The following is a 21,558-nucleotide window of genomic DNA, read 5'->3' as shown; positions in this document are numbered from 1 at the left end:
TTTCTTCAGCTTTTGTCAGAGCTGCGGACAAATCTGTTCCTGCAACATGCTGAATTAATTTAGCAAGAGCACTGTGTGGGAAACATGTAGGTGGCCATGCTGCGGGATGGAGGGTGAGCAGTGCCGCATGTCACCGCCGTGGAGCCTCGGCTTTCTGCTGACGTCCAGCTGCCTTATGGGTTTGGGATGTGGTTTTTATGGTTTTTGCGATGATGCTGGTGGAGGGTTTTTGTTGCTTGGTTGTTGTTGTTTAAGGAACGATCGCTACCTGTATACTCTCACCTGCTCCTCCAGCATCACCCATGAGGTTGGTGTGAGCTTCCTTGCTCCTGCAGAAAGGAGGTCTGCAGAGAGGGTTCATTTTAGCACGAAAGGGCATACTGGAGGACACAAAGCCACTAGAAATGTCTGGGAAAGTTTCTGATGGACATATTTCTATTCTGGAGATTTGAACCCCCGACAGTGAGGTAGCAGTAAAAAGTTGTTAATCTTTGGCAATTAGTCAGAAAATTAGGTAAAATATTGAGCTTGGCTGTGCAGGTGAGTTTGAACATGAGTGTGTTTAGGCCATACTGAGTTGGACTGTTTCAGCTTCAACAGAAATTTCAACAAGTTTTAGTTCCACCATTTTTAAAATAGAATCATAGAATCTGATTTTTTAAATAATTTGGGTTTAAATATAAATATTAACGGGGTGTGATAAAGATAAGGAATGTGAGCAGGGAAGAGATCCCAGGCCATGAGCTAGAGCCAAGAGACAAGCTGATTTAGTGAAAGTGTGATTTTTATCTAACTGGTATCTGCGGGCTTGTCTCGGTGAGTTTGGATGTCGATGCATGGTGGTACCAATCTCCCCGTTTCTCACAAGGTTTTTATTGTGGCCAACCAAGTTTCTGGAATTTGCATTACCTCAGGTTGTCTGCAGGCAACCACGACCAAAAGCTGGCTCAACTGAATATAACCAAATGGTGATGTTTATTTTCAGTGTCTCTTTTAAAGGGAAGGGGGCATATGCTGACTTGGTCCCATTGTGGCATTTGGCACAGAAATTTTTCATACGTGGATGAACAAGATGTTCGGTGTGTAGGATACAGTAAATTGGTAATTAATCTTTTGAACATCTAGGTGGTGAAGGTTCATTTCTCCCCAACCACCTTTTCAGTTGGTGCGCATCTTTCCCACGTCAAATGAGATATTTCTCACTTCTCAGGATGCCTGCAAGACTGGCTCTTCCCCAAGGCTTCCCAAAGTGGCCACCTGCCCATGTCTCACAAGTGACATCAATCCAGTTTTTTTTCCTTCCATGCCAATTTAACAACTCCTTTAACTTTGTGCCACTCGCTATTTCTCAGCCATCGGGAGATTCAGGTCGCAGTGTGGCGAGGAGGGAAGAAGGTGCTTTCTGCTGTTGGTGTAACATGTTGTGGGAATAACCACAACCTCTCAGATTTCATTTATATACATCTTGAAAACCAGTTGACGTCCTCTTTTGAAGTCAGTACTGATTTTAGGCTATAGCAACCACAGTATGTTCGAGCTTGCTTGAGACTTGCTAGGTTTGAGGATGGAGAACATGCAGCTGGAGCAACGCAGAAACCGGTACTGATGCATTTTACTTCCAGTCCCTCACATTGGGTAAATAAATACTTACATGTTTCACATGTGCTAAGGTCTGTGCTGGACCACTGGGTAGCATCACCTCAGGTAGCTTAGGGTCTGCTGTGCAGCTCCCTGTCTCCCTGCCCCATCCAACCCGGGTGGCAGTGGTGGAGCTGGGACCTGGTCTGTGCCCCCAAATTAGCGACCTGGACTTGGCTGTTGTGTGCAAAGAGTTCACGCCTTGCTCTACTGGTGAGTCCTTTTGGCTCTTGAAGGCCAAGGTGCCTTGTTTTAGCCCGTGGCAGCGTCCACAGAGACTCAGATAGTCCCACAAGGATGTCTGAGACGTGAGAAGCCCTCTTTAAGAGTCAGCTCCCACACCAGTCCTGAAAGACATGCTGCCCTTTGTATTTCCCAGATTTTCAGAGTACTTGAAAGAGTTGAATATTCTGCACTCTGTGATTTCATGTTTTTTTAATCATCTTAGGTCTTTCCCAAGCCTCTGAGCAAAGCTTTTGAAGCAATTACGCTGACAATATCTACCTTTCTCCCCAAGCACCTTGTGGGATGTTTGGGTAGATAGGGCTGGTCAGGTGAGTTATTCTGGTTTTCAGATGACTCATCTTGCCCTGGGGGCTGCCGGCTGAACAAGAAACCTGCAGGTTGCTTGACAGCAGAACAAGTGTTAGGAGAATAAAGGAGAACATTGGGGGCAGCTCCTTAATAGGTAAAAATAGTTATTTGTGTAATGTTTTCTGGTGAACTCCAAGTAGCTCCATAGAGGACTCCAACAGCGGACTGAGCAGAGGGAAAAAATGACCAAGAAGTTGATTTGGGAGGGGAATTAAGGATATATAAGCAGTTTTAGACGATGTGGGGTTGCTGAATACGCATAATTAATCCTCATGAAGATAGAGGAGGTATTGTTTTTCCCCATGTACTAGACCCAAATCTTATCTTCACTGAAGCCTCCCACAATGTCATCCTTTTGCAATGTGTAAATAGAACATGTTAAAGGACTCCAAGAAGGCCCCGTGCATGGGCATGGTTTTGTAGGTGCTCACACGTGTGGTCTGGGAGCTGCAGCAATCCTGGCTCACTGGGTCGGTGGTTTTTGTGGGTGTGGGACGGCGTTGCCCTTGACTAAAGCGAGCTGTTTGTTGTTTCCAGGAAGAGTGGGATCACAGCAGCAGTGGGAGTGCAGGATCCCGGCTGGGGTCGGGCTCCAGGCGTGGGTCTGGATCCAGGTCTGGCACCCGTGGGAGAAGCAGCCAGTTCAGGCAATCGACCAAGGTATACCTGGTAGTGACGTGCTGAAATCGTGTCCTTCGCTTGCTGTTATCGGAGGCATCCTCCTAACGACCTGTTTTGTGTGTGTGTCTACACGTAGGGTGTGAGTGCATGTCAGTTATGAAGGACACCTCAGAGACCTACTTAATTCATGCATAATATGTGACCTGGCTGCTGAGGGCTGTCGCTGTTCTTCAGCCTCAAGAAGTCTGTGGAGGTGTGCTGAGTGCCTTAATATTGGGAAAGAAGTCCCTAGTCAGCTGGTTTAGTGCAAAGGAAATTAGTTTTTTTTTCTTTAGTTGAAGTCTTGGAGTATTTTAATTTTGGGAAATTAAGAGATGCCTGTAATTATTTTTTGGCAAGTCTTCATTAGAAGTTGATATATGAGTGGACACCACATAGATGGTGTTAAATGGTGACCTTGAGTCCAGCTGCTTTCCGTGGGAGTTACCTTCCTGCCCTGCAATAGACTTTTAGAATTTGCTTTTGATTTGGTTTTAGGTCCATTCCTTGAACTCAGACCAGGGACCTCTTCTGCGTGTTTTAGTCAGCCTCTGTTCTCCTCTCTCCTCTTGGAGTTCCTCTGTTTCTGCACACGTGAGCATTGGTTGTGCCAGAAGTGGAGGACGGACTCTGGGAGATTTGGGGCCAGTGGTCAAAGTCCTGGTCCATTCATCCATGTCTGTCCTGGGTTTGGCTGGGATGGAGTTGATTTTCTTCCTATTAACTGGTATAGTGCTGTGTTTTGGATGTAGTGTGAGAATAATGTTGATGACACGCTGATGTTTTGGTTGTTGCTAGGTATTGTTTACGCTAGTCAAGGACTTTTCATCTTCCCATGCCCTGCCAGATGTGCAGGGGGCTGGGAGGGAGTGTGGCCAGGGCGGCTGGCCCAGCTGGCCAATGGGCTATTCCATACCATATGACGTCATGCTCAGTATATAAGGCTGGGTGAAGAAGAAGGAGGGGGGGTTCGGAGTGATGGCGTGTGTCTTCCCAAGTAACCGTTACGCGTGATGGAGCCCTGCTTTCCTGGCGATGGCTGAACACCTGCCTGCCGATGGGAAGTGGTGAATGAATTCCTTGTTTTGCTTTGCTTGCGTGCGCGGCTTTTGCTTTACCTGTTAAACTGTCTTTGTCTCAGCCCACGAGTTTTTCTCACTTTTACCCTTCTGATTCTCTCCCCCATCCCACCCGGCAGGGGGGGTGAGCGAGCGGCTGCGTGGTATTTGGCTGCTGCCAGGTTAAACCACGACAATGTCATTCATCCTGGAGAGCTTGAGGAAATACGTCTGTCCTCCTGAGCCATGCTGTGTTGGGAGAGGACCTGCAGAACCGTGTCGTTGCTGGAAAGTGATGGTCCTTTCTGGGAGGAGTGAGACTCAACGTATCCCTTTTTCTTTGAGCAGGGATAATGTCTTCCTCAAAATATCTGTATTTGTTTTATGAAAACTTGCAGTTTTCAACAAGAAAACCTTTAATCAGAGCCTTTTCAAACAGTTTGGTATCTATCTATCTTTATTGTTTTCTACCAAAGTGCAGCCAGGGGCTATAGGCAGCTGAGAAGGAGGAAAGGTGGGGGAATCTTCTCAAAGGTAGAACTGAAAAATGCTTAAGAAGTGACACATGACACAGGATAATCCCTGAATTTACACCACGGACTCAGCCGACGACTTGGCGTTGTTCTGCATTAATGCTAAGCACAGCAATGAGCTAACGGCTGTTGCAACCCTGTGACGAAGAGCGTGATTTTGTATTTGTCGTGGTTTGCTGGAGGGTGGTAATGAGGAGCGGCGAGAGGAACCGGTGGGACGCTGAGCCGGGCTTTGAAAAGCTGCTGCGTGCATGCAAATGCCGACTTTGTGGGGAATTTGCTGAAGCTGCATGCATGGGTAAGCAGTCAGAGTCCACGCGGCCGGTGGCGTGGTCCGTCCCTCTGTTTGTGCGGGCAGCCGCAGGGGCTGGGCGGCGGTGGATGGAGATGATGTGTGCTCACAGGGGCTGGAGGACAGAGGTTATGGACGTGCATTTAAACCATACTGGGTGTAGGATCAGCTTCACCGGATCTCGGATCATTCTGGGTATTTATGTCGTTCTCGTCAGTGTGTGTCTCAATCATCACTCCTGGTGGCTTAATTAATTTTCAGCAGTGCTAACCCCTTTGCGGTGAAAATGATTATCTAAAGCTGAGGGTTGGGTCATGGGGAGCTTCAAGTTAAAACTGCTTACGGTTATAATTGCAGTCCTGGGGGAACTGACAGCAAGTCACTTCTTTTCTTAAATACATACAATTTTTTTTTTGTCTCTGGACTTGAGAATTGGCTTTTTTCAAGTGTTATTATTAAGTCTTGGTACCGTGCTGTGAGCATTTTAGTAAGCACCCTGCAACGCAGGTTTACTTGGGCAGCAAGCATGCTCCCTGCCTTGTGAGTTGAGACAGAAACCGGTTATGAAGACAGGTCATCGAAGTGACTCACGACTTAATGACAAGTTGCATTATCGTTTGGCCCCGGCGCCGTCTTTATGGAGTCTGGCTAGCGCTTGGAGCATCTCCGAGAGGTCATGGGGACATAGTCTAGGAGGACCAGGAGTTGCAGCCCGGTTTGGGTGGGAGCATCCAACCACTGCCTAGAAGCTTCTACCCTTCTGACCTCCTGCACCACTGCAGGGAGAAAATTTTGCTTACATTTGCCTAAAATAAAAAGCTCAGCTTCCATAATTGATCATGAGAATTTTATATATTTCTGGTAGTTTGTTTCTGTGCAGAGACATGTTGACCTGCAGATCCCTGGAAGTTAAAATCGTAATCCATAGATCCCTTGGAGGAGACAAAAAAGGGAGCAATGTGGCTGTGTTTGAAGTAGCTGGTGTCTAAATTGGTTGAGCTGGGAATGGCCGTGAAGTGTCACCATCTGTAGTGCGCACCGAGGATGCACATCCTGCTCGTTGGGAAAAGGTTGCTCACTTTCTGGGCAGACTGAGGTCTGGGACTTCTTTAAGAAATGGTCACGTTTTTATGAGTTTTTAGTGTCTCGGTTATTATTAATAATATTTGAAAATGGCAGAAATTATAGGATGGGGAATAGCCACCTTCTCCAGCATGTGTTTCACCAGAGTAGGACCAGAGTATTTGGGCTGAAATACTTAAATCATCTGAATATGTGCAAATTATGAATAATCTGAATACGTGTAAGAAATGTCGGTGAGAAATTGGTAATATGGGTTTCCCTCTTACATGTCCATCCTGTATCAGTCTGAGTCAAGTCTGATTTCTTAAATGGTCTTGAATGGCAAACTCCAGCCTGCTTTACTTCTTCGCCTGTAAAGGGTGGAGAGGGCAGTCCTCTTTCTGCAGGGAAGACATGTGTAGGCTGATGGCTCTAAAGGAACCAGTGTGAGGTCTTTGCTTTAGATGCTCTTGCTTCGGGTCGCTGGTTTTCCCAAAAGCAGTTGCACAGGAAAATTCAAGGTGCTTTGCAGTTTGCTGGAGGTTTCTCATAATTCCCACCTGACTATAACGTGATGCTTTTGCCTCTCAGGGGAAGGAACCGTCATCTTAGTGTTGGTGGGACATGTACCAGAATAATCGTGTGAACTCATTTGGTGGTGTGCATGGCAGAGGTGGCATGGTGCAGGGTTCTGACGTCCCCCGCCTGTTGTTGGAGCCAGGAGAAGTCATGCCACCATGAAGAAGCAGGACGGCTTTCCCCATCCTTATTGGTGATGGCAAGCTCTGGTAGCTGCTGGTGAAGAGTGTCTCTATCCTTGCAGATATTCAAAAGCCATTTGGATGTGGTCTTGGGCACCTGGTTGAGTAGGAGGGTTGGACCAGTCCAGCTCCAGAGGTCCCTTCCCACCTCAACTGTCTGTGACTCTAAAACTGAGTTTCTTCATGGCTAGGATGTCAACCTGCCCGCTGGACCTTGGTGGGTCTTTGGAGGTTGTGGGCGGTGGGGTAGGAGGACAGGGCTGGAGTCAGAGCTGAGCCTGCGTGTTGTCTGCTCCGTGATGTCCACAGCTTTGTATCCCCAAGGCTGAAACCAGGTCACTGCTTGCCTTCACGGTGCGCTTTTGCAGTGGGTGAGGGGACTCTGCATTGCAGTGAGTGTGGATTCTCGCGGGAGCGGAGGAGCCCACATGCAGAGGCGGGAGAGGCTGTGCCGGGCTGTGCCGTGGTCCGGCTAGCGCCGTGTGCCTTCCGGCGAGTAACCGCCTTTCCCTCCCTCCTAGAATGGCAACAAGGAGAGCTCCCTTGACATGCTGGGCACGGACATCTGGGCTGCCAACACCTTTGACTCCTTCAGGTAAGCCGGTTTTAAAAGACTTTGAGAGAGAGATGGACTGTGCCCTCTCTTGCCTTTGCCCACGTGTCCATCCTGCTGGTACCCAGGCACCGGTGAGTACCCTGCTGGTACTCACGTCGCTGCTCCTCCTCCTCCCCATTCCCATTTAGCCCACGGCACTAAGCACAATCAATCTACTTAAAGCATCCTACGTGCTTAGGAGGCTGCTGGATGGGGTTGCAGTCCAAACATCTGAAACCGATACTGATATAATTACTTGTAATCATCTGAGAGCTGCGCAGGCAAGACTTGAGGCAGCTCTGAGCTACTGCTCCAGGACTTTTTTCTTCCATTAATTGGTGGTGCGATCATGCGTTGGCTTCACAGCTGCTGAGAAGAGCTCTTCAGCTGCTGCTTCAACGCAGGGAAAGTGGTGAAATATGCTTTCTGTCCAGTTCTATGCGTCTCTCTGTGCTTGGAGCACTGCAAGAGTCTGCAGGAGTTGAGTTCCTACCTGGGACTTGCTCCAGGCCGTTGGAGCGAGCAGGTTGTGCAGGACCAGAGAGAACATCTCCATGGACCAGACCACTACCTGTTGCGATACCTCCTTGATACAGAGAGCAAGTATAGTTAGCAAGGTGTGTGCTGCATCATGCTGCATCATATATCAAAACTAGGGGTTTAGTGCAAGCAACAGGAGCTCAGCATCTCCAAAAGAAATGGAAAGAAACGTGATGGAGCAGCATGAAGGTTGGAGGCCCGCATCCATGTGCTCTGCGGTGGGGAGTGGTGCCTCCAGAAATAGCAGCTTTCCTCATCTGCAGGCTCTGATGTGCCCTCTGCTCTTCAGCTCGGTGGTGTTTAATTAGTAGTGGACTTTCTTTCTTTGTCTTTCCCTGTTTTTCTCTCCTAGTGGTGCGACGTGGGACTTGCAGCCTGAAAAACTAGATTTCACCCAATTTCACAGGAAGCTGCGAAACACCTCCAAACACCCGCTGCCTCACATAGACAGAGAAGGGTGAGTGCTCTGTGTGCAATACTGTGCTCTCCAGCGAGGTCTCTAACTTCTCCCTCGCAGAGGGAACGCTAGCTTGGTGGCACGGCTCATGTGGAGGACATGGCGAAGAGGTGCTGGACGACGTACAGGGTTTGAGGATGCCACAATCAGTCTATCTGGCTCCTCTATCATCTGGTTCTGGGCTGGAGCCGAGCTGGTCACTGTATTTTGCATTGCTTGGTAGAGTTCAGTCTTTAAATCATGCTGGATCCAAGTCTTCTGGATCCAAGTCTCCTAGATCCAAGTCTCCTAGATTTAAACATCTCTGAATACTGGAGGAAAGATCCTGGCTTAGTGCTGATCCCGGTTACAGTTCCCACAAGTGACAGGGCTTCTGCTGTTCTCCCCAGCAAGACTTCAGGGAAGGAGATGCTGTAGATCCAATTGTCCATCCCCTATCTGCTAGCGGTAAAATATCTGCTAGCCGTAAAAATATTAAAGAGCTCCTTTGGGTGGTGACAGCCTCCAGGGGCTTCCACAGTATTGCTGGATTCCTCTTCGGTTGTTGGTTGGTCAAGCCAAATAAATGCATACTGGCACCAAGTGGTTCACCGATGTTGCTTAGATGGACATGACCGTTTCTCTGCAGATTCCCTGCAGATTGAGAAACAATCATAGTATGGTTTTTCCTCTCCTTATCGTTCAGTCCTGGTGCTTAACGCACTGGCAGTGCTATTCAGGGCTGCAGGCAGTGTTACCTGTCCCGTTATCCCAAGTTACGACAAGGCTTCAACTCATCCCTGACGCAACTCACTGCAAATCTCTGCTAAATTAAAAATAGAGTAAGAACTCCATAACCACATTTTATCCCATCAAATTTTTGTCATTTTTTCCTAGTCATTGATCATTTCCTGCCCATAGAGGAAGGAAAAAGATCAGAACGGGTCTAAAAGGTGGGGTTGAGAAGATTGCAGGTGACTTCTCATTGCCACGTCGTATTTAGGGATGGGAATCCTCTCTCGAATAAGTTTTTCTGTTGACAAATTGGTACAGGCCAATGCCATAGGCTTCACTGGGCATATCTTGTTTAGAAACGCCAGGCTAGCAATCCCAGCCCAGCCCAGGTTCAACATCTGCAGGAGGCTCCTGTACCATGTAGTAACAGGCAGAGACTCGCACAACTGTATAAGGCTATTTTCTGCGCTGTAAGTACTGACTGCAGGTATATAAAGAGCAATTTTCAGAATATTTGGAACGACGCTAAATTTCTAAGTCATGAAGTGCCTTATATATATAGATATAAGAAGATATAATGTGCTCCCTGGTTGATGGCACTTGCCAGATGATCCTACCAGGTATAGGGAGGATGCAGCAGGGTCTGCTTTATGGTCTGCCTCCGGTTCCTGGTGTACTGTGAATGCCCAGGGTGCAAACAGGTAGAGAAGGCAGTATGGAGATGAGATATTTAATCACTCCTAAATATTACAGCTGTAAAAATGGAGTAAGAATGACTGTATATGCAGAAAAGTTAAACAGGTGCCATCAGCACAAGCAGTGCATCTCCCAAAATACAGGTCATATAAGTAACCTGCACTAGAATAGAGGAAGCACAGACAAAATAGGTTTTATTTTTTAACTTTTAAAGTTGTCTCTGTTGTGCATTCATCAGCTCTCTGTGCCGAATCTGTGCTGAGCGCAGTTCAGCTTGCTGAACCTCCAAGAATCTTCATCTGCTAGCTAGGCATTTTCCCTCCTGATTGAGTGGAGTTTTTTAACATGCTAGCTGTGCAATGAATTATAGAAAAAAAGGGAAAGATGTTGTTCAGAATGTGTTTTCTACACTTTAAGTACCAAAGAGACCATTTTGTTCCTGATCACTTGCCCAAGGTTGGCCGTGTGGTTGCATCCAGTTGATTGACCTCAAGCGTCTTTTGCTTGGCTGAAGTGTTTTCCTCCAGAAAGCCATCTGATTTTATTTGCAGATACTGAGTTTGGTGGTATGATGAATAATCAAAGTGGAGTGGTTAAGGAAAACCAGGGAACTGTGCCTCGTTTCTGACCTGAATTTGTCTGCCTTTAATTTCCAATGTTAGCTCTTGCTGTGCTTTTGCTCCTCCAGTTCAAACAACCTTTTGTAGCTGATATTTTCTCTTCATTCCAGGTACCTCCCAAGCCCATGTATCAGTTTCGTTTTTCCCGTACTCTAAGAAATTTCTCAACCACCTCTTTGAAACGTGACTGCCCGAGCTGCCTGCGGTCCTGTAGTTCAGGCTCAGGCGTGTTGCCTGTAGAGGAAAGCTGCCTTCATCCCCCTAATCCCTGCCTCCTCATCCCCTGCCTCTATGCCACAGTCCAGCATCAGACGTTCACCCTGGGACAGTCCCCATCTTTTCAGATAATCTTTTTCTGCGATACGCTTGCCTGTTCTGTACCTGCAACTGATATTATTTGTCCCCAGATGTTTGATTTGATTTTTCTCATATATATATTAAAAAAATATAAAATATATATATATTCATATATATATTCTGTATATACGCACACTATATTTTTGCCTTTGTAAATCAAAGTCACTATTTCATCTATGAGGGAAAGTCAATTGTTGAACACCTCTGATTGCCCATAAATCAATTAGGGTGTTAATTAAATTAAGTGTTTCCATTCAGTTTGCTGTTTTTTGAGCCTGGTGCTTTAGCACATGCCATTTTTTCTGGATTTTTTCCCCCCATTTGCTGGAATTCCACCAAAATCTGTTGTTCTCAGAGTTCTAGGCACTGATTACCTGAGTCTGCTGCTATCAAAGTTTCTAATATATGTTATTTAACAATATGTTATCACTAATTGACCAAAAAATACATTATCATTCTTGCATAATAAAAATAGATCACCTCAATTGTTTGGAAATGCAGAAGGATGATATTTATTGACCATTTTTTCTTCTCCATATCATTACAAACTCTCTGCATCCAGCTAGTAATTATCTTTGGATTGTTTTTTTCCCTTTCTTGATAAAAGAAAGTCCTTTAGCTGCCACCTATGCATTTGGTCTGTCAGTGCTTTGCTTCTCACCCCAATTTCTTTGCATTTCAAATTGTATGTTTGTATTTGTATCAATTGCTGTTTGCTGTCCGAGATGTATGTTTGTGCTTCTTCGCCGACACCTTTCTCAGCAGGGAAACAGGAGCTCCTGTGCAGATCAACAAATGAGCAGTGCTTCAAAGGAAACATTTTTTATTATGTTTTTGTGTCCCCATTTTTTTTTTTCCAGATGGGCTGTGCTTTCGGTTTAGCTTGGTCTGGGAATTGAATCACCCAGCGCTACTGCTCAGGACTGACTTACTTTGGGTTTCTCACTGCTGCTATTACCAAAAGCACTGGAACGCTGTGGCGGATGGTGCAAGTGGAGAGGACTGGGAAAAGCATTTAATTTTGTATTAATGGCTTTACGGCCGTGTGGGAGTGTTTTGGAGGCACGGCTTACTCGCCTCAGAGACCCTCTTTGTTTTCATGAGGGTCCTTTGCAGTAAGAACCAATCTTCCCCATGTGCCATAATAGAAAATTAACTTTGGTTCCAGCGAGGTTTCACTTGGTTTTGTTTTTGTTTTCTTCCTGCCATAGGCTTGGAAAAGGGAAATACGAGGACGGTGACAGCATCAACTTGAACGACATAGAGAAAGTCCTTCCAGTGTGGCAGGTAGGTGAATAGGACATCTCCTGCCCGTATGGTGGAGACCAGCAGCAACCTGCCTTACCTTTCCTTAGGAAACCCTTCCCAGAAGTGGGAAAGCCTGGGCTGGATGCGCTGAGCTATGGTCCTTTGGGGTTTGTGATGCAGAATTATGCCTGTGGTTTCGGCGAGCCTTGCTGTGAACCTTAGTGCTGGGCAAAGGCAGTTACCGCGGAGACTTCGCTGGGAGGTGAAGCGTTGAGGACAGTATATGTATACACACATATATACATATATATTTATATATACGTACATGGACACGGGGCTCATATATTTTAGGAAAGGAGGTTCTGAAAAGCACCAAGCCTCCTGACAGCTCCAAAATAAATTGCAGCCAGGAAGCTAACAGTGATGGTGTGCTGACCCAGATGTTTCCTCTGTGGGGTGTGCGTATGTTTATATGCAATGGTCATCTACTTGTACGTTTTCTCCAGCCTGTTTCTTCTCCAGATCTATCTCTACATCCCAGTTTCGGTAGTTCTGCTTAAATGACTTTTGATGCTCGGATGTTGGGGAATGGCAGGATGAGGCCCTTGGTTAAAAAAACCCATTGAATAAGTCAATTTGTCAGCATCATATAATTTTTCACTTCCCAGAGCCCTAATCCTCGAAGGAGCTGAGTGTCCTGGGCTGAGCAAGTTTCTGAGGATGCTCAGCGTGTTTTTGCTGAAGTCTCCAGACCATGTGCTGTGGTAGCGTTACCCTTTTCAGTGCTGAGCAAAGAGTTCGACGGGCTTCTTGCTCATGCATCATGTGAGGAAAAGCCTTGCTCATCCTGCAAACCATGTGATGATCTTACTATTTCTTTTGGGTGAGCTAGCTGGCACTAAATACGCAAACCAGTGGAAAGAGTAGAGAAGTGCTGCTGACTTTGGCAGGGAGGAACGCTGTCTACAGCTGTTTTTTGCTCAGTTTCTTCCATGCTTGGTATGTCTGGACTTTAGGTCACAGGGAGCAAACATCAGGTTCAGCTGATACAGAGCCCAGTAATTCTGCAAAATAAGGTTATTTTCCCTGGGGAATAATTGGGAATGAGGAATCAAACCATCTTTGATGCGAGGAGCTGACGTTCTTCTCTAGGGTTCAACTTCTTTTATAATTGACAGCTATTAAATAAGCCAGGTCCTCCTGGTCTGGTTGTCACCTCATCCTGTCATAACACCAGGTTGAGTCCATTGACTCCAGGGAATTAGTACCAATATATACCTTAACATCTAGCTTAATCCTTAGTGTGGCAGCTCGAAGCTGGAAGAGCTAGTGGGAATGCTGGGGATTTGGTGTTTTGTTTGTGCCTCTGGGCAGACTCATGCAATACTATGTTATTTTGGAGACTCACTTACCTAGGCATGTACAGTCGTATGTGCCTGTGGGAACTAGGAGCCGGGTAGTTCTGGGAGAGGATTTATCTTGTTCAGCGTTGACAAGTGAAATACTTGCAGACAGCTGGTTTAATCCTGACGTATCATTGTTAACTGGATTTGAATGTGATCGTGCAGTGCCAACAGTGATTTTGCTGGTCTTTATCCCTTGTTTTAAATGGCTCTGTGAAAGAAAAATCTTTCACCTTCCATGGGGCTTTCCCACACTGCGATTATGTTTGTGTCATATTCTGAAGAAGGGGCTTTTCAGGTTGGAGATACGTAAACTCTTGTTCTCTCTGTGTTTAAGATCTCATGGGTTGCTTACGGCAGCCACGCATGGACGGAGGGGCCAGCCCGAGCATCCTCCAGCACGACTGGGCTGGTCCGAGCATCCTCCAGAGTGACTCGGGTGCAAACGTTTTGCTGCTGAATGTGCTTCAGAATCTATAGCAGGGTTAAGAGCACCAGGTTCGAGAGAGGTAGTGAGTCTTACTTGCAGGCAGCTTTGGAAATTTGGATTCCTTTGATGGTAAAATATGATGGACATAGGACCTGAATCTAGAGCTAATTTCCAGTATACATCCAGGTCTTTACATGTATCTCTACAGAGAGATACAGTGACCCCCCTAATGGCTTAAGCAGAATATTCTGGATATCTGGACGTTAATAGATTATACATGAGTTTTGCTGCTGGAATCTATCAATAGTATTTTAACAAAATATCACAAGGAAAGCCTGTGACTATTTGGCAATTAAAAGGTGAAAAAATAAACAAAAACCAAAACAACCTCCCCCAAAACCTTCTTCCTTCATAGCTGCCTGAGGGAAAAATGCTTGTCGCCAGCCTTATGTTTTGAAATTGGAGATTGCGTGCATCCCGCTCCGTGGGGACGCTCTCGGCCGGCTCTGCGGCACGGCGCGCTCTGCCATCTCGTGGACATGCACAGGCAGGCGAATCCGGCTCCGCTTCGGCGCTGGGCGCAATTCCTTCGTGACAGCGTTGACAACTGGTATTTTGAAGCTTCCTCCTGCCCCATCTTTTCAAGGCTCATCTGGGGTGCTTGTTTTTACTGGTAAATAGGCTTTGTTTTGAAAGCTTCATGGCTAGGAGTGCATGAGGTCATTGCCTTGGCTCAGCTCGTGAGCCGTAACCTCTTCGTCTCTCCTTACTCACAGGAGTCTGTAGTTGGATTTGGGCACTGATTCACCTCAGTGCTGCCAAAAAGTGACTTTGGAAGAAAATAATCTTTTGAAGATAAGTATTCCCCATTCATAAGATCTGCTTTTTATTGCACGCTGGGGAGGATCGGTTGTCTGCTGCGTTAGAGAGGCGCAGCTCAGATGCAGAGCCAGTCTTCATCATCTTCTCCGTTTTCACCTCGGCTGGTTTGTTGGAGGAGACCATGTAACCATCTTGGCGTCATGAAAACGTCACAGGGAGGGCTGAGTCAGTGCATTTTGCTTTTGCTCCCTTTGGCAAATGCTCGGAAAGGCTTTCTGGCTTGGACGTGTCACAGCCGAATGCCCCGGTCCTAGATACGGTCTTCAGACTGCGAGCCCTTGGCAAACTCTACACTTACCAGAGAAAACCACCCAAGGGGTCATGTCCTACAAGATATCCTCCGTCCTCCCTGCGAAGCTCACAAAGGATGCAAGAGGCTGCGTGTCACAGGGACATGTTGTGCATGCTGACAGACGTGAGCAGAGAGTTTTGGGACACGTCCCGAGTGGTTTCTGGACTGGCATCTTGCAGTTGTTGGCTTTCAGTTTGCTGGACTCGTGCCTCCAGGCTGGGCCTGCCCTCCTCCGAACGGTGCGTTTTAGGAGGTAGAAATTATGTGGCACTTTTGAAAGGGGTACTGGGCTTTATTGGTGCTATGGGATGAACTTGGAAGACAGCATTGATGTCATTTGGTTTGACATCTTAATTGCCTTGCAGCTCATCTCCTTCCGTTTCCTTACTGATTTTTGACCCTTTTTGTCATGTGCTTGGAGTTACAATAAACTGCTTGTTTCTTTTCTGGCTACGGTTGTCATCCAGCTTCCTTGTTGGATGAGAAACAAGGGAGCAGCTCCTTAGGAGAAAGGCAGACTCTGTAAGTTGTTCATGTTCCTCTTAGCACCACTGTATTCCTGACTTTGTCTAAATAGGCTTAGAAGCGCTGGAATTCCTGACCATGCTGGGATCCCACCTCAATTTAGGGACCTAACAGGCGTCTCTGCACACTCCCTTTGGGACCCCTCCTCATTGACAAGTATTTTCAAGTCAGACCTTACAATTCAGTGCAGAGATCATGTGAGTAAAGGTGGGACCTGAGCATGGGCCGGTCACTTGGGGTTCCTGCTGTAGGAGGGGCATGGACACGTTGGGGCATGGTTCGCTGCATCTCAACATAGAGGTATAGAGAAGGTCAGATGATTCCCATCTGAGGATACCCATGTCCTTTTCCTGTCGGCTCTGCAAGGAGCCCAGAGGGACCAGCTCACATGTGGACTTGTTCAGACATGGTAGGTGCCTTAAGAGAGATGAAGCCAACCAGGGTGTCCAGGGGGAGAAGGGTGGATCATGGGCGAGCATCCCCTCTGCTGTCAGTCTCCATGCGAGGCGAGGAGGTCAGTGTCCAGCACTGGTGTGAGGGCTTGCTCCTGGACCCTACGGATTGCTGATCCTTCCAGGGTAGTGGTGGCAGGGGGCAGGTCTCTTTGGAGCTCAGGGACAGCTCCTTGATGGGGTGGTGTTATTTACTATCACCATAAAGAGTCCTCATCCTCTCCACATCCTCTCTTGCCTGCTCTTTCTGCACTACAGTATTGGGCAGTTCTCGTTTTAGCCCGCTCGTTAGCCAGCCCAGATCCCTCCTCTTTCAGAGCCTTAGCCGCAACAACGTGGCCCTCTCCTAGCAGACCGTTCTGCACCAGTGGGCTCATCCTTCTGCCTGGCATTCCCTCCCACTGGGAGTGACCGGGTCCATGTGGTATGCCCCATGTGCTGTATGTCCCTCCTGCCACTTGCCAGGTGTAACCCTGACATCCTTTACGTGTCCACCAAACAAGTTGTGGTGGCTCCCTAGGAGCCCCAAACTAGGGGGATTTCTTCTCCTGGCCCGCAGAGCCTGCTGGACTCCATCCAGAGCGTGTAGGCATGGCATTGCTTTCAGAGAAGGTTTCTAGTCTAACAAGCCAGCTTCCCATATCCCAAGGGTCTTTCCAATACTGTAACTGCTAAAACCACTGTGGAAAGTCCCTGTCAAAGAGCCAAGGTTTACTTGAGTATAGGTCACAACGTATTGGGAGTCAGATCTCCACTGCTGAGTAAAAAGCTTTTGTTTTGCCGCGACTTCCAGTAAGATATGGTCTTTCTGTGGCCTGTTTTTTGTTGCATTTAACCCAACTGACAATGACCATCTCCTTGGGCTGAGAGGGCAAACTGCCATGGTCACCTGTAACCCCTTCAGCATCACTCCCATGTTAGAGTTAAGGCCACGGTTGACCGAGGAAGGCAGATGAGACTGTTGCCATCTCCAAAGCACTGGAGAGGAGAGGTCTGGATGAAAGCTGGCTTATCTTCCACGCAGGTCATCAGCTCACAGGTTCTTGCAAGGTCCAAGCCTGGGCTCTGGCAGTACAGCACAGTCACTGTGAGCCCTGAACCAGGTTATAAACCCCATGGTTTTTATCGGACATGCTGAAAAGGGGAGATCTTCCAGTGGGTTTTTCAGATTATGATGGTCTTCCGTATCATATGATAGACTTATTCACAACGGAAACATCAGGGAAATGGCCAAGAGCTTTGACGTTTCCATTATTATTATTATTCGGGTTCAGAGCTGGCTTCTGATTGTAACGAATGAGATGGACTCTCCCTTCTCAGGGCTGGTTTTATTTTTCAGGCTGTCACCCAGTACAAACAGACTTAGCGACGTTGGCTCATAATTTGTGGGAGTATCTTCCCAACCTGGTGGGTGCGGAGATGCCTTTTTTATTGTTGTTTCTGGAGCTGGTACTGGTCAGCTAGGCAGGGTTGGGGCCAGGCTGCCCTGTTGTTTGGAGAGTGGTGGACCTGTAACGAGCTCCTGCCAGGATGGGAGGCATTGGGATGCTCTTGCACCCCAGTTGGGTCGGCTGGGTGCGGAGACACGGGTTTGGGGTGTGCAAGGAGGGTCGGTGGAAAGGGCAAGGGTGGCTTACGTTGCAGCTCTGAAGGTTGGCTTGGTGTTTGGTGGCCGAGGGGACAGGGCTGGTGGCAGAGGGGAACCCTGCAGCACTAGAGGGCACTGCGGCCTCGCTGCACGGCCCCGAAACACGGCTCTGCACAGAGGAAACAAGGCTTTTTCCAAAGGCTTTTTCCAAGCAGAAACCTTACTCTGCAGCAGCTGCGTCTCGCACCCTCCTGTGCCAGGTCATGCTGCTCTTCCATCCTGCTGTGCCCACCTTGGGCTTGGGGTGCATGTCCAGCATGGGGGACCCTGGGGCTTGCGGAGGGGGAAGGTGTTTCTCTGCACCCGGGGCTGAATTTGGTTAGCGCTGTGCATCGTCGTGAACCTCAAAGCAGATGGAAGCCCTGAGCAGAGCGGGGTTAAAACTGAACGTGTCTGTGAACCCCCCCGTCATTGCCTTGTCCAAGCACCACAACCCTGAGGGGAGCTGGTTTCTAGGGGTTAGACAAGCCCCACAGCCCAGGTCTCCCTCGCTTGCATCTCAACACCTCCCCGACTCCTCTTGGAAATCCCACTTTTTCAAATGTAATCCTCAACTCTGCGTATTTCCTATGGGATTCTTCGGCAGGGCTCAGTTCAAAGCGATGCTCCTCACACCAAGGAGCGGTGCCAGATGTGCTGAGGGGTCCTCCCTTTCTCCGGAAGATGCTGCTGCCCCATCAAACGTAGGATTTTCCTCTAAACACCCACATTTCCATTTGTCCATCTGTCCCTGTCCCCCATCCCACTTTGAAGGACATGCCAACCTCAGCAGGAGGGAGATGGAGACCATCTGCTGGACCATCTCTGTTCCTTAGACCCCAGTTTGCTAGGCACTGGTTTGTGCTATAAAAAGTATGAATAATGGGATTTTGGCTACTTTGCAGCTTTTCCCTGGGCCAGGCTGATGGAGGGGTAGACACAAAGCGGCTGATTGGAAGGACTAGACTGGGCTTACCAATAGGAGGTGGTGGCTTTTGGGTTCATGATCAGGGACCACAAGGAGATAAGAGGATGAGAGAGCTGGATGGCTAAGTGTTCCCGGGAGGATGATGAAGAAAGATCCTCTATTTTGCTTTTAAGGAGTTCACAAGTAGTTTTAGACCTGAAAACTGCAGTTTTCTGGGGAATTAAGTGATTTGGGTATGGGGATGTACTGGGGTATAAATAACAACTCGATAGGTATTTGAGGCTCAAAAATGTCACCACGTTGAGCTCTGGCTTAAACACACCAGAGAACAACACGGGCTTTTCTCAGCCTTATAGCTGACTTCCCTTTCAAAAAGGTTTGGTTTTGTGCAGCTATATAATATCCAAAGCAAGCCTGAAAGGTTTTGGTTTGGTTTTTTCCCAGGCCTTTCTATAGACCGTAACACACACACACCCCAAAATCCTGCCTGAATTTTAACTTCTGAATAGTGTTACATCTTTTTCTCCCTTGTTTTCCCAGAGGATTCATTAGAAATCTGAGAGGGGCTTTTGCTGCACTCCCTTGAATTTGCTGAATATTTTCCTGAAGCCGGTTGTGGAGTAATGATTAAGTTAAAAAAAGTTATTAAAAGCAGCAGAGAAAAAAAAATCCAGATTTCTAAAGATCCCGAATAAAAACTCAATGTCTCTTTGGTCAAGCAGCTATTTCTGCTGGCTTGGCTATTTCCACATCCTAATCCCCTTCCGCGCTCTCCGTGAAAGACCTGAATTTTTAATAAAATAAAGGGAAGGAAGGAATTTTCTCTCTAAAAAAAAGGAGACATACCGCAGGACCAGAGAGACGTGCATACATTCCCGTTGGCAGAGGGACCTACAGAGCCTAGAAACACATTGCTTTCTAAAAATCCTGCCAATGGGGGATGTCCTCATCCCTTGTCTGACAAAATACGAGGTTAATGTTTCCTGTCGCATTTAAAAATTTCTTCTCAACCAGAAGATGCTCCCCCCTACTTTTCTGCTGCCTTTCCTCTGATGTTATGGAAATAGCAACCGATACAATAAATGAGACCAGAAGTTCTTAAAATGCGAATTTCCTGCCCGGAGGCAGCAGGTAAGTGAATCCCGTCCCGCCTGGAGAGATGTATATATAGCTATGGGTGTAAATATAGGTATTTAGTGGCAGGATAAGTGTTTATTGCAATCCGAGATGTTTTGGTCAAAGATTGTCCCTTAAGTGGGAAATTTATTGCTGCACACAACACCTGGATGTCTCTTCCATGGGGAAAATAGAGGCTGTTTATGAAGGGAATTAAATTACGCCCTTGCCCCCAGTAGCAGACCGAGCTCTGTAACCCAGAGGTCCTTTCTAGTCCCACGTTCGTATTGTCCCTCATTTTATGATTTTAAAAATACCTTTGGGGTTTGTTTGGGTTTTTTTTAAGATACTCCATGAACTTTTCTGCTGGCTCTAAAAACGACAGGCGCTCGGCTGTACGCGTGCTGGCATGCTCAGTGAAAGAAAACTCTGTGCCATCCCCAAAATACCTGTGCTGGATGGTGGGGTTGAAGGGTTTCATCAGGGCTAATAGAAATAGTGAGAGGAACGTGGTCTCCACGCTTTTGGCCACACGATGCTGCCCCGGTGTCCATGTCTCCCAGGGTTATTCTGCTCTGCCCTTCACCTGTTGGTACCGCCGCGGAGAAACTCCTCATTGTTGGCTTGGTTTCTTTTTAATTCTCTTCTTTTTTTTTTTTAAATTCCTGTAATGTATGAGCAGAGAAATCACTGGAGAATGATAAAGCTTCATTTCTTCCTGCTTTTGTGACCCACTTGATTATTTCATTTCTCATTGTATATTCTTTTGAGGCGCCTTGTCCGAACGGAAAGAAAATATGTATGCTTATAGGAGCCGTTTGTTTCCCCTTGGCTGGGCAAAAAAAGACCCCTTGACTGGGCAAAATAAGCAGGTATCGCATAAGATACGGATTGCATCTGCTCACTGGTCCTGGGGAGGGAGCCGCCGACACTCACTCCATCACGCGCCTGTGAGCGACGTTATTAGATAAAGCTGGTGCCTTCGATAAAGCGTATGCCTTCGTTTGGCCAGCCTTCCTCTTGGGGCTGTGAATAAATGCAACATAAAAATATGTGTTCCTCAAGTTTGGGTTGCTGCATGTTTACTAGGTAAGAATGAAAAGGTTTGGGGTCAGTAGTTGCATGGACATGGTTTGAAGCAACAGTGGAAGAAATGAGATGCCCTGTCCTGTTGTTTGATGGTCACTCGGCAATGATAATCTGGACCGAAACCAGTTTTTAAGAGTCAATTATAAAGAACAAATTTGCATTTGTTGTAATTTAAAAGAAAACACGAGTCCAGGATGATCTCCATTTTCCAGCCTGATGGTACTGACAGGTCCTGCAGCTGCAGCTGGACCTCCTGGGCATGCAGTGGCCAGTCAGCTCCAGCCATTGAGCCCATGGTCAATGAAAGCTTGGTTTTCCAAAAGCAGAGAGCTAGGGTGGCTTTTTTAAAGCTTTCTTCTTGTTTGGGTTGTTCCCGTCCGCACCGCTGGCTCCATGGAGCTTTTCAGTCCTGCAGCTCAGCTCCATAGGACCTCCGGTAAGGGCAGCGCTGGGATATGTTGAGGATGGAGGAGCTTCAGGGTTGCCTGTAGTTGTACAACCAGCTCAACCTAAAGGCTATGGAGAACCAGAGAGGACCTGGGGGCTAGGCAGGTGACCATGGATTATGGTTGGGCTTGTAGATACAACCGGCATGCTAAAAAATCATCTCTTTGCATGCAAATTTTGATCTGGAAACCCAGCGATGGGTTTTGGTATCTAGATTGCCGGGGCAAAGTTTCCACTAATAGACTTGTACTTTATTTTGCTTTTGGTGCAAATCAGCCCCGCCTGCCTTAAGGCTTTGGGAGCCGGTGTGGTCCCTGTGCTCGCTGTGGAATTGCGCCCAGCAGCGGCAGCATCCCGGCAAAACAGGTCATCGCCCCGATGGGCAGAAAGGCGAGCAGTCAAACTCATACTAAAATGGTATTTTCAGAGCAAAGGGGGTAAAAAAATACCCCGACCATTAGTGTGTGAGTGGCCACCTTGTTGTACAATCACAATGTCGGTTTTCTTTTTTTTTTTTTTTTTTTTTTAATGGTTGGCTTAAC

The 21,558-nt window shown here is 47.2% G+C and overlaps 1 protein-coding gene across 6 annotated transcripts in view; it reads left to right on the top strand.

The window, feature by feature from the left end:
* The window catches only part of LOC142075125 (CBP80/20-dependent translation initiation factor-like), a 148,209-nt gene that overhangs the window by 42,467 nt on the left and 84,184 nt on the right, over positions 1 to 21,558 (top strand). For 5 of the 6 annotated variants that reach the window (XM_075136160.1, XM_075136161.1, XM_075136159.1 and 2 more), the window contains 3 exons: positions 7,120 to 7,193; positions 8,086 to 8,190; positions 11,789 to 11,864. In XM_075136160.1, the coding sequence (XP_074992261.1) occupies positions 7,120 to 7,193; positions 8,086 to 8,190; positions 11,789 to 11,864 (255 nt within the window). Of the gene's footprint in view, positions 1 to 2,769; positions 2,893 to 7,119; positions 7,194 to 8,085; positions 8,191 to 11,788; positions 11,865 to 21,558 lie in introns of all 6 variants that reach the window. The other variant, XM_075136162.1, reaches the window with a different exon arrangement.

Source organism: Calonectris borealis, chromosome W (genome assembly GCF_964195595.1).
Source record: "Calonectris borealis chromosome W, bCalBor7.hap1.2, whole genome shotgun sequence".
Lineage (NCBI taxonomy): Eukaryota > Metazoa > Chordata > Aves > Procellariiformes > Procellariidae > Calonectris > Calonectris borealis.
The sequence above is the reverse complement of the archived record's forward strand: the minus strand, read 5'-3'. Positions and strand labels throughout refer to the sequence as shown.